Source organism: Mandrillus leucophaeus, unplaced genomic scaffold (assembly GCF_000951045.1).
Source record: "Mandrillus leucophaeus isolate KB7577 unplaced genomic scaffold, Mleu.le_1.0 Scaffold1451, whole genome shotgun sequence".
Lineage (NCBI taxonomy): Eukaryota > Metazoa > Chordata > Mammalia > Primates > Cercopithecidae > Mandrillus > Mandrillus leucophaeus.
This window is the reverse complement of record NW_012101423.1, coordinates 490,692-504,452: the sequence shown is the minus strand read 5'-3', so window position 1 is coordinate 504,452 and position 13,761 is coordinate 490,692. Positions and strand designations below refer to the sequence as shown.

The window sequence follows — 13,761 nt, the reverse complement described above, 5'->3', positions numbered from 1 at the left end:
CTCCGCCCCCCGGGTTCACGCCATTCATTCTCCTGCCTCAGCCTCCGGAGTAGCTGGGACTACAGGCACCGGCAGCACGCCCGGCTAATTTTTTGTATTTTTAGTAGAGACGGAGTTTCACCGTGTTAGCCAGGATGGTCTCGATCTGCTGACCTCGTTATCCGCCCTCCTCAGCTTCCCAAAGTGCTGGAATTACAGGCGTGCGCCTCCGTGCCCGGCCGAGGATTTTTTAATGTAAATGCAAAGAAACATACACACAGTATTTCACAAATTCCTTTTTTTTTTTCCACTCAAAATTCAATAATCTTAAAACAATACTTAATATATGCTGGAGATATTTCAGTCTATACCTAAAGAGTATCTTCATTCTGAAAGCTTCATAATTTTTTATTATGTAAATTAACCATAGTTTATTTCTATCAATCTGTATAGATGGAATCTTGGGTTGATTTTACTCTTTTGCTATTGTAAATAATACTGCTATGAATGAATTTGTACATGTAGTGGGATTGTTTGGTCAACAAATAAAATTCTATTAGAATTTTAAAATAATTATTGCTAAATATACATGATAAGATTACACCCAGGTTGTACGAATGTTTCCTTATAGCCACATGGAGTGTGTAGAAGTTTTATAAAAATTTTGCCAATCAGATTGGTAAGAAAAAGTAGTTCATTTTGCTTTTCCATTGAATTGATTGTTATTGTGACTGAACATCTTTGTATACATTTACTGCTATTTCTGTTTGTGCTACTGTGCAATGCCTGCTTATGTCTTTTGCTTAATTTCCGTTTGGGTTGTATTCCTGTTTAACCAATTCATAGATATTCTTTGTGAAATATGGAGACTTATTCTTTATTAGCTATGTATTTTGTATGTTCTAAGTTTATCTTTTCAATCTTATTTATGTCTTTTTAAAATTTATTTTTAATTGATAAAAAATTTTATATATTTATAGTGTAAAACATGATGTTTTGAAATATATATATAGCTGAATAACTAAATTGAGCTGATTAATATATGTATTACTTCACGTTCCTCTCATTTTTTGTTGTGAGAACACTAAAATCTTCTGTCTTAGCAATTTTCAAGAATACATTAACCATAGGCCCCATGTTGTAAACTGGATCTCTTGACTTTATCTCTACTAACTGAAACTTTGTATCCTTTGACCAGCATTTTCCCAATCACCCACACCCAGCCCCTGGTAACTACCATTCTACTCTCCACTTCTTTGAGTTCAACTGTGTTAGATTCCACATGTAAGTGAGATTATGTGGTATCTATTTTTCTGTGTCTGGCTTATTTAACTTCACATAACGTCCTCCAGGTTTATCCTAGTTATTGCAAATGATAAAGTTTCTTTTTAAAGGCTGAATAGCATTCTATTTTTTATATATACCATATTTTCCTTATTCATTCATCCATGGATGGGCAATTTGTTTGATTTCATATTTTGGCTTTGTGAATAACGCTATAATGAAGATGGGAAGGCAGGTATCTCTTTGCTTTTTGACACACTAATTTCATTTCCTTTGGATACACACTCAGAAGTGGGATTGCTGGATCATATGATTGCCCTATTTTTAGGGTTTTTTTTCCAACCTCCATACTGTTTTATACAGTGACTGCACCATTCTACCTTCTCACCAGCAATATACAAGGTTTCCCTTATTTCCACATTCTTGCTAACACTTACCTTTTGTCTTCTCGATAACAGCCATTTTAACAGGTGTGAAGTGATAGCTTATTGTGGTCTTAATTTATGTTCCTCAATGATTAGTTATGTTGAGCATTTTTTTAAAACATGTATGTTGGCCATTTACATGTCTTCTCCTGAGAAATGCCTATTCAGATTCTTTGCTTATTTTTCAGTTGGGTTGTTTCCTTGTTGATGAGTTGTTTGAGTTCCTTATATGTTTTGAATATTAACCTCTTATCAGATGTATGATTTACAAATATTTTCTCCCATTCTATAGATTGTCTCCTTATAATTGTTTCCTTTGCTATGCAAAAAGAAACATTTTAGTTTGATATAATTCCTTTTGTCTGTTTGCGATTGTTGCCTGTGCTTTAGGGACTAAAACTTGTTGCCCAGGCCAAGATCTTGGAGCTTATCCCTTGTGTTTTCTTCTAGTAGTTTCATGCATTCAGCATACATTCAGGTCTTACAATTAAGTTCTTAATCCATTTTGAGTTAATTTTTGTATATGGTATGAGGTGACTTTCCTCTTTTGTAAATGGATATCCTAACATCATTTACTGAAGAGACTCTCCTTTCTTCCATTGTGTGTTCTTGTCAATCTTTTTTGACCATAATAGCTTGAATTTATTTTTGACTCTTTACTCTGTTCCACTGGTCTATTTATTTTGAAGTCAGCTAGTGCAATGTCTCCTGCTTTGTTCTTTTGCTTTGGCTATTTTTGTGGTTTCACATGGATTTTAGGATGTTTTTAATATATCTGTGAAAAATCTCATCAGAATGTTGATAGATTATATTGAATCTGTACATTGCTTTGGCTAGTGCAGCCATTTTAACAATATGAATTCTTCCAATTCATGAACATGGGACATCTTTCCATTTATTTACGTCTTATTTTATTTCATCAATATTTTACTTTATAGTATTCAGAATATAGGTTTTCACCTCCTTAGTTCAATTTATTCCTAAATATGTTTTGGTAGCTATTGTAAATGGAATTATTTTACTGATTTCTATTTTTGTTTTTTGTGTGTTGATTTTGTATCCTCCAACTTTATTGAGTTTATATATTAGATCTAACAGGATTTTTTTTCTTTTTTTTTTTTTTTTTGAGACGGAGTCTCGCTCTGTCACCCAGGCTGGAGTGCAGTGGCACAATCTCAGCTCACTGCAAGCTCCACCTTCCGGGTTCATGCCATTCTCCTGCCTCAGCCTCCTAAGTAGCTGGGACTACAGGTGCTTGCCACAGTGCCTGGCTAATTTTTTGTGTTTTTAGTAGAAACGGGGTTTCACCATGGATCTAACAGGATTTTTAATGGGGTTTTAAGGGGTTCTATATATAAGATTGTATTATCTGCAAAGAGGAAAATTTCAGCTTCTTTCTTTACAATTTGAGTGCCTTTTCTTTATTTTGCCTAATTGCTCTAGTTAGGACTTTAGGTGACATGTTGAATAGAAGTGGTTATTTTCCTTGTCTTACTCTTGATCTTGGAAGTAAAGCTTTCAACTTTTCACTTTGAGTATGTTAGCTATGAGTTTGTCATATATGGCCTTTATTGTGTTTAAGTACATTCTTTATATTAGTTGTCAGTTGAGAGTTTTTTTTATCATAAAAGGATGTTGAATTTTGTTAAATGCTGTTATTACATCTATTCACATGATTGCATGGTTCTTGTCTTTTATTCTTTTAATGTGGTATATCATATTTGTAGATTTGCATATGTCAAACCATCCTTGCATCTCTGGGGAAAATCCCACTTAATCATGGTAAATGATCTTTTTAATGTGCTGTTGAATTATGTTTACTAGTATTTTATTAAGGATTTTTGCATGTATGTTCATCAGGGATATTGACCTAAGGTTTATTTTCTTATAATGCCCTTGTCTGGCTTTGGTATCAAGATAATGCTTGCCCTGTATAATTAGTTTGAAAGTATTCCCTCTTTGTCAGATTTTTTGGAAGAGTGTTAGAAGGATGGTAGCAAATCTTGTTTAAATATTTGGTAGAATTCAGCAGTGAAGCCATAAGGTCCTGAACTTTTCTTTTATAAGAGACTTTTTATTTTAAGATATAGGGTCTTTCCCTGTTGCCAAGGCTGGAGTGCAGTGGCATGATCATAACTTACTGCAGCCTTGAACTCCTGGGCTCAAGCAATCTTCCTGCCTTACCCTCCCAAGTAGCTGTTACTACAGGCATGCACCACCACACTTGGTTAATTTTTTAAAAAATTACAAATAGGGTCTTCCTGTGTTGCCTAGGCTAGTCTCAAACTCTTCGCTTCAATCCTCCTGGCTTGGCCTCCCAAAGTTCTGGAATTACAGGCATAAGCATTGCACCCGGCCAACATGGGTTCAGTTTTTTGTTTTGTTTGTTTGTTTGTTTGCTTGTTTGTTTGAGATGGAGTCTCGCTCTGTTGCCAGGCTGTAGTGCAGTGGTGCAATCTGGGGTCACTGCAACCTCTGCCTCCTGAGTTCAAGTGATTCTCCTGCCTCAGCCTCCCAAGTAGTTGGGGCTACAGGTGCATGCCACCACACCCAGCTAACTTTTTGTATTTTTAGTAGAGATGGGATTTCACCATGTTGGCCAGGATGGTTTCGATCTATTGACCTTGTCATCTACCTGCCTCAGCCTCCCAAAGTGCTGGGATTACAGACGTGAGCCACAGTTTTTATTACTAATGTAATCCCCTTGCTCATATTGTTCTGTTCAGATTTTATATTTTTATGATTCAGTCTTGGTAAGTTGTACATGTCTAGAAATTTGTTTCTTCTAGGTTATCCAATTGGTTGTCATATAATTATACATAGTAGATTCTTAGGATTGTTCGTATTTTTACAGTATCATTTGTAATACTTCCTTTTTTATTTCTGATTTTGTTTGAGTCTTCTCTCCTTTTTCTTAATTAGTCTAGCAAAAGGTTTGTCAGTTTCGTTTATCTTTTCAAAAATCAGCTCAGTTTTCTTTTTTCTTGTTTATTTCTGCTCTGAGCTTTATTATTTCCTTTCTTCTACTAATTTTAGGTTTAGGTTTAGTTTGCTTTCTTTTCTTCTAGTTCCCTGAGGTGTAGCCTTAGGTTTTAAATTTGAAATTCTTCTTTAAATTTCCCTCTTAGAGCTTCATTTGCTGCATCCTATAAATTTTCATATATTACTGTGTCAATTTTCATTTGTCTCAAGACATTCTAAAAATTTCCCTCTTAATATCTTGTTCAGAAGTACATTGTTTAGTTTCCATGTATTTGTGAATTTTCTGAAATGCCTCCTGTTATTGATTTTTAGACTCATTCCATTGTGGTTATAAAAGGTAGCTATATTATTTCAATCTTCTTTAATTTGTTAAGACTTGTTTTGTGGCCTAACATATGAGTATCCTGGAGAATGTTCCTTGTGAGCTTGAGAAGAATGTGTATTCCACTGCTGCTAGATGCAATGTTCTGTATATATCCATTAGGTCTGTTTGATCTAAAGTGTAGTTTAAGTCTGGTGTTTTCTTTTTGATTTTTTGTCTGGATGAGTTATCCTTTGCTGAAAGAGGAGTATTGAAGACTCCAACTATTACTGTATTGCAGTCTCTCTCTCCCTTTGGATCTATTAATATTGCTTTATACATTTAGGTGCTCTAATGTTGGATGCATAAATATTTATAATTATTGAATCCTGTTAAGCAATGGACACCTTTATCATTATGAAATAACCTTATTTGTCTCTTCTTTACCGTTTTTGGTTTACTGTCTATTTTATCTGATATAAATATCGCTATCCCTGCTCTCTTTTGCCTTACATTTGCATGGAATATCCTTTCCCATCTTTTTATTTTCAGTCTATATGTGTCTTTAAAGGTGAAGTAAGTCTCCTGTAAGCAGTAGATAGTTGAGTCTGTATTTTAAATACATTCTGCCACTCTATTCCTTTTGATTGGAGAATTTAATCCATTTACATTCAAGGTGATTATTGGTAGGTAAGCACTTACTACTGTTATTTCATTTTTTTTTTTTTCTGGTTGTTTTGTAGATCCTTTGTTCCTTCTCTTCTGTTTTCCTTTGTGATTAGGTTATGTTTTCAGTGGTTTGCTTTGGTTTTGGGTATCTACCATAGGTTGTAACTTTATGAGTACCATGAGGCTTTCATAAAATATCTTATGGTTGTAACAGCATATTCTAAGCTGATAGCAACTTAACTTTGATCGCATACAAAAACTCTACACTTTTACTCTGTCTCTCTTATGGTTTATATTTTTGATGTAACAATTTACAATCTTTTATATTGTGTATCCCTTGACAAATTATTGCAGTTATTATTATTTAAAATATAATTTTTCTTTTAACATTCATACTAAAGATGTAAGTGATTTAAACATCACCATTACAGTATTAAAGTATTCTGAATTTGACTATGTACTTACTTTTACCAGTGAGTTTTATACTTTCATTTTTTTAATGTTACTGATTACCATTCTTTTCTTTCAACTTGAAGAATTCCCTTTAGTATTTCTCGTAAAACAGGTCTGGTGGTGATGAATTCCCTCAGCTTTTGTTTGTTTGGGAAAGTTTTTATCTCCACTTCAGTTTTGAAGGACATATTTTTGAAGTATAGGATTCTTGCTTAGTATTATTTTTCTTCAGTACCTTGAATATATTGTCCCATTCTCTCCAAGCCTGTGAGGTTTCTACTAAGAAATTTGCTGATAAATTAGAACTCCTTATTTGCTTCATTTCTCTTGCCACTTTCAGAATCCTCTCTTTGTCTTTGATTTCTGACAGTTTGATTATAGTATGTCTTGGTGTATAGTCTTATTTGGATTAAATCTGATTTTGAAGACCTTCTACCTTCCTCTACCTGGATATATATAACTTTCCCCAGATTTGAGAGGTTTTCTGCTATTATTTCTTTAAGTAAGTTTCTACTCCTTTGTCTCTGTCTTCTCTTTTTTGAACTCAAATATTTGCGCTTTTGATACTGCCCCATAAACCGTGTAGTCCTTTTTCATTCCTTTTCTTTTTTCCTCATTTGAGTACATATTTTCCAATAGCCTGTCTTCAGTTTCACAGTTTCTTTCTTTTGCTTATCTGCTTGATTGATTCCACTGTTGACCTTCTCTTTCATTTTTTGTTTCATTTCATTCATTATAATTTTCACCTCTAGAATTTGTTTAATTTATTAAAATAATTCCAACCTCTTTGTTAAGTTTCTTGTCTTAGTTGTTCATTGTTTTCCAGATATCACTTAATTGTGTTTTGGTATTTTTTTAAGTTCACTGAGTTTCCTTAAAACAATCATTTCACATTTTTGTCAGGCAGATTATAACTCTCTATTTCATTAGAGCTGGCTTTGGTGCTTTATTTTGTTCTTTTGGTGGGGTCATGTTTCCATTATTATTCTTGATGCTTGTAACCATGTGTTGGTGTCTGTAAATTTAAAAGAGTAGTAAATTATTCTAATTTTTGCAGACTGACTTTGTCTTTGAAAGCCCTTCACCAGTCAGATCATCTAGAGATTTCTGACAGGTTGCCCACAGGCAGGTTTGTTACTGTATTCCTTGAGCAGTCTGGTCTAATGCCTAGATCAGCAGGTGGGCAACCCTGGCACTTGGGTCTACAGGATTGGGCCTAGAATGTGTGTCGCTGGAAACCAGCCTGAAATCTGGGTCCACAGAGGCTAGACTTATGCTGCATAGACCTAGAGTACCAGATTCTGCAAGGGTGGGCCTGGGGCCTCAGTTTATGGGGGCTAGCCAGCCACCAGGGTCTACTGGGTGGCCTGGACCCTAGGCCTGGTAGGGATCTACTTTACTGCTTTACTGGTCCAGCCTGTGTTTAGGTCCAAGGCAAACTCCAGTCCTTACTTCTTTTTTTTCTTCTCCCAAATAGAGGGTATCTCCCTTTGCCTGGGATTGGGAGTGATGTGTGTGATGCAATACTGTCCTTCCTACCCTCTTCAATGTGTCTTATTTCTGTGCCACATTCAGTTGCTATAACCTTTCACCAAGTTTCTTTAGCTCTCATGAAGATATTTTCTTATGTGGATTATTGTTTAAATTGATGTTTTTGCAGGGGGCAAATACAAGAAAGTCCTGTTCTGCCCTATGACTGCTAAGAGTTCCTGAATATTGCGTCTTTGTATAAACAAATTATTTGTATTTTTAATGTGGTTGAATTTATTTATACATTCATGTACAAATCTGGTTCCTTAAACCAGATCTAGAAATCTCAATCATATATAATCATATTGCATATATATAATCATATTATGATTATATATGATTGAGATTTCTAGATCTTATTTAAGAAATTTTCCCTATTCTTAGGTCATAAAGCTATTTTTCTAATCATCTTGTACAATGTTATAGTTTTACTTTTATAAAATCCAATTAATTTGGAACGGATTTTTGTGTATGATATAAAATGATGAATCCAATTTTATTTTTTCCCATATGGATACACAATTAATTGTTTTTAGAGGAATTCTGATGCAACTTTTAAACTTTGTAATGAAATTTCAAGCCATTACAATATGATAATGCTTGTAAATATAATTCTAAGTTATAATAATAGATTCTTGGAGATGAAAGGTATCCATAAACTGATGTTCCAAATCATAATGAAACTTTGAAAAACTCCTCTTTAATTGGTTTGGCTTTTATTTGTTGAATGTGATAGCGTATGTGATGGTATAAGATATCTGGAGGTCACATCATCACATACAGATCAACAAATCTATTAGTGTTAATTAGAAAGTAGAGACTAATAGGTGATTAAGGAGAATGAATATCTGTCAACATTTTTTGAAGTTTTTTTTAATTTAAATTATTGATTGCATTAGTTTTAAAGAGGTAAAGATTATCCATAAGATCATCATAAAATAATAGCCAGTGTGCTCTACACCTACTCATTTTTCAGTCTTCTTCTCAAGAGTCATGCACTTTTATTTTATTTAACTATTTCTTCTGGTATGTATCTCCATAATTCTAAATAGTAGGCTTCATGAGGGCAGAGAAATTGATTTTATTATATTTTGTTTCTCCCTCAGCACCTGTGAAAATGCCTAGCATATAGCAAACACCATGACATATTTGTTGAATGACTACATGCTATTATATCTTGATCTGTTAATTTAGAGGTTATCTCTTGACTTCCTGTCATGGGAGATAAGGATTTAGCACACCTAAACTCACTTACTATCCCATATCTACACTTTCCCCTGTCTTCAAGATCTTGTCATTTCATAAACTTTGGTTGAATCAACATTCTTGTTTTGTAAGGATTATTACTGCTGAAGCAAATACTATAACATTTCTTACACAAGGTTTTATACAAGCAAATTACTGCACTTTTTCCTTTGCTCACTTTACTATAAGAAGCATTAGGCCGGGCATGGTGGTTCACGCCTGTAATCTCAGCACTCTGGGAGGCCGAGGAGGGTGGATCACAAGGTCAACACATCGAGACCACGGTGAAACCTCGTCTCTACTAAAAATACAAAATATTAGCCGGGTGCGGTGGCGGGCGCCTATAGTCCCAGCTACTTAGGAGGCTGAGGCAGGAGAATGGCGTGAACCCGGGAGGCGGAGCTTGCAGTGAGCCGAGATTGCCCAACTGCACTCCAGCCTGGGGCGACAGAGCGAGACTCCGTCTCAAAAAAAAAAAAAAAAAAAAAAAAAAGAAGCATTAGTAGGTCTTTCCAAACACTACAAAAATTAAAATATCTCTATACATCATTTTCTACATAGTCAAATACATCAAATATTTTATAAATGCCAGTTCTTTTTTTTTTTTTTTTTTTTTTTGGAAACATCACCCATGCACTCTTTTGCTGTCTTGCTTCAGTGCAAACTGAGAGAACTTTGCTCCTGGTACCTTTAGACTTCCTTTTGTCTCTCTTCTCTGATGGATTTCCTATTTTTGGTCTCTCTTCTTTCATGGTTTAAACCCTAATTTTAGTGTAGCATATCTTCCAATACTTCCTCAGAAAAGATGTACAGGAAGTAAAATATATGAGAACTTGCATGCTTGAAGATGCCTACATTCCATTCTCCCACCTAATTTATATTTTGGCAGGATATAAAATTCCAATTTAGAAGTCATTTCCTCAAAATTTTAAAGGTCTCATTTAATCTCTTGTCTTCTAATTTTAAGCATTGCTCTTGATTTAAAGATGACATTCTGGGTTAGGCATGGTAGCTCACACCTGTAATCCCAGCATGTTGGTAAGCTGAGGCAGGTGGCTTGCTTTAGCTAAGGAGTTTGAGACAACCTGTGCAAGATGGTGAAACCCCATCTCTACAAAAACAAACAAACAAATAACAACAACAAAAAACCCATAAGCATTAGCCAGGCATAGTGGTGCATGCCTGTGGTCCCAGTTATGTGGGAGACTGAGGCAGCAGGATGGCTTGAGCCCAGGAGTTTGAGGCTGGAGGGAAATAAGATCATGCTACTGAACTCCAGCTTGGGCAACAGAGCCAGATCCTGTCAAAAAATAAAAATTAAAAAAAAAGGCATTCTGATATTCTGATTCTTAATCTTCTATATGTGACTCTTTTAGGACCTTATTTCCATTCTTGGCATAATGAAATTTCACTCATTGGCCTTGGTATGGGGTTTTTTTTTTGGTTTGAGACATAGTCTCACTCTGTCACCCAGGCTGGAGTGCAGTGGCATGATCTCGGCTCACTGAAACCTCCACCTCCCAGGTTCAAGTGATTCTCCTGTCTCAGCCTCCCAAGTAGCTGGGACTACAGGCACCCACCACCACGCCTGGCTAATTTTTTTTGTAGTTTTAGTAGAGATGGGGTTTGGCCATGTTGGCCAGGCCAGTCTTAAACTCCTGACCTCAGGTGATCCACCCACCTCAGCCTCCCAAAGTCCTCAGAGGCGTGAGCCACCGTGCCTGGCCCCGGGGCTTTGTTTTTTTAAACAGGAATTATTTTGCATACTCCATGAAACCCTTCAACCTGAAGTCAAATTCTTCAGTTCTGGAGAATTTCTTTATACCACTTCCTCGATCATTTTCTCTCCTCATTTTTCTCTGCTTTGTGGATCTTCTGTTACACTACCTTTCTCCCAATTTACTCTCTAATGTACTTGATTTTTTTCTCATTTATTTAAATATATTTATCCTTATTTATTTTAAATATTTTTAAACTGTTTAGTTTTAGTAAAATACACACAACATAACATTTGCCATCTTAACCATCTTTAAGTGTGCAGTTCAGTAGTATTGAATACGTTTTCACCATTGTACGACCGATCTCCAGAATTCTTTTCATTGTGCAAAAGTAAAACTCTATCGGCATTTAAAAGCTTATGATTCTCCCCTCCCCACAGCTCATGAAAACCACCATTCCACTTTCTGTTCCTACAACTTTGACTATTCCGGGTACTTCACATAAGTGGAATAATAAAGTATTTCTGCTTTTGTGATTGACTTATTTCACTGGGCATAATGTTAATGTTCTCAAGCTTCACCCATGTTTGTACATGTGGCAAGATTTCTTCCCTGTTTACGACTAAATGATATTCCATTGTATGTGTATATCACATTCTGTTTATCCAGTCATTCCTCAATTGATATTGGGTTGCACCAACCTTTTAGATATCGTGAGTAATGCTACTGTGAATTTGGGCGTACACTTATCTCCTTGAGACTGCTTTCAGTGCTTTTGGGAATATATCTAAGAGTGGAATTGCTGGATATGGTAATCGTTTGAGAAACCACCACACTGTTTTCCATAGTGACCACACCATGTCACATTCTCAACAGTGCCTCTCAAATTTCTCTACATCCTTACCAACATTTATTATTCTCTGTGTGAATTGTTTATGGTAGCCACCTTAATGGGCATGAAATGGTGTCTCATTGTAATTTTGGTTTGTATTTCTCTAATGATTCATGATATTGAGAATCTTTTCATGTGCTCTTGGCCATTTGTATATCTTCTTAGAAGGGTCTATTCAAATTCTTTGCCCATTTTTAAATTGCATTGTTTGGGTTATTTTGTTGTTTTTGTTCTTTTTAGAAATTCTATGTATATTATTATATTTTCATCTTATTAGATATATAATTTGCAAATATTGTCTCCCAATTTGTAGGTTGCAGTCTGACTCTGTTGATTGTGTCCTTCAGTGTACAGAAGTTTTCTTTTTTTATTTTATTTCAACTTACCTATTTTTTATTTGTGTTGCCTGTGCTTTTGGAGTCATATGTAAGAAACAATTGCCAAATCCAGTGTCATGAAGCTTCCTTCTATGTTTTCTTCCACGAGTTTCGTAGTTTGTATCAGCTTCAGTGCCTAAAGCTTGTATTGTTTATTCCACTTATTCTATTTTTAGTTTCTAAGAGCTCTCTCATTTTTTATTTTTTGTAGAAGTTCCTTATTTGATAGATGAATATCCTCTTATTTTTCTACTATTACTAATCTTTTAAAAATTGCTCCACATAATATTGTTTCTGTTTTCTATGAATCTTGCCACCCACAATTGTTAGCGTCTTTCTTTCATATAAGAATCTCTCCTCGATTGTTTGCCAATACTTTGTTGTACATATATATTTAAGAAATTTAAGGCACCAAATAGTTGCTGATTAGAAGCAGCTCAATGGCATGGCCAGAGTTATCAACTGTTGGCTCTAACTTAAGATAATTGAGGATGAGTGAGTTTTATATGGAGGTAGGGCTGGCTGCTAAAGTGCATCTTGCAGCTTGAGGTCTTTTCCCTAACTCTGGTGAGTTTCTCCAGTTAATGGTCCTCTAAGGTTGATCACAGGGAATGGTATATACTTGTCCATCCATGAAGGCCAAGCACAGGGAAGCTGAGAGTCTCAGCACTTAGCTTGTGAACTTTCACTTAATTCCTCTGTACAGTAGACTCTTCTACTTCCAGAGTATCTGTGAATTCAGATTAAGAGATTTCTCATTTAATTTCTCCACTTGAAGCAATTTCAAGTGTGCTGTTTAGGCAGAAGATTGGATGCTGAACCAGAAAAATTAGGGAGAAGAAGTGGAGTTCCTTGTATAGACATTCAACCCATGTCCATGTTTTCAGCCCGTATCTCATTCTTTCCTGCTGAGGTACCTGCTAATCTACTCATTGCTTCTGAGGTCCTAAGGCATGGATAGGCTTTGCTTTGCACTTAGTATTTACCTGTCACTACTTTGCTATCTCTTCCATCCACTTTACATAATCAAAAAAAATTGTTGACATTACCTGTAATTAGCCTGTGTGAGTTTTTGCCATTTTACTTTTTACATTTATTTTTAATTGTGTTCCAGAACACAATTAGTTGATATTAAATAATTAAAACAAAATTTATATACACATGAATTCAATTTAAATTCCTTGTTAAAACTTTCAGGAGCCATTTTTATAATTGAAATCAGCCTTTTTAGGTTCTGTACATTACTTGCCAGTCATAATCTTACTAATTTCTCTATATTAATGACTGGTACCTTGTGCCAAGTAATACGTCTACTTAGGGATATTACTGTTTTAATTTAACTCTTGTTACAGGATTCAGTCATTTAATAAATTAACATATTCTGTGTCTTAATGTGACAGGCTTAAATACCCAGTCAATTATTTAATTCAATTCATGTCCTTTGACACTTAAAGTTAAAAACAATTTTTTTGTTGGTAAGTTTTAGCAAATTTTCACAAAAACCTATTTCTTCAAGGTTTAAGAAACGATATTAGCTCTTTTAGTAACTTTGGTGCTTTGGATAGCTGTAATGTTTTGTTGAATTCAAAATGGTTTCAAAATGTGTTTCTTTTAATTCATAGGGAAATGCTGCTTCACAAGTTATACTTGGAAAAGGTAAATTAGTAATTTTCCTGTGACTTTTTTCAATGTACATCAAGATACAGAGGGGCATCTCTGCTTCTTGACAGCTTCGCTTTTGGCTCTCAGCAGCCTTTCTTCAGTGTCTCCTTTGATTTGCTGAGCCTAGTCTGCTCTGGGCTTTAAAAAAAAGAGATTAGGCCGGGCGCGGTGGCTCAAGCCTGTAATCCCAGCACTTTGGGAGGCCGAGACGGGCGGATCACGAGGTCAGGAGATCGAGACCATC

General features: G+C 35.2%; 1 protein-coding gene across 1 annotated transcript in view; it reads left to right on the top strand.

The window, feature by feature from the left end:
• Positions 1-13,761, top strand: part of ADGB (androglobin) — a 237,711-nt gene that overhangs the window by 119,195 nt on the left and 104,755 nt on the right. The window contains exon 14 of the mRNA XM_011974447.1: positions 13,478-13,511. Within this exon, the coding sequence (XP_011829837.1) occupies positions 13,478-13,511 (34 nt within the window). The remainder of the gene's footprint in view (positions 1-13,477; positions 13,512-13,761) is intronic.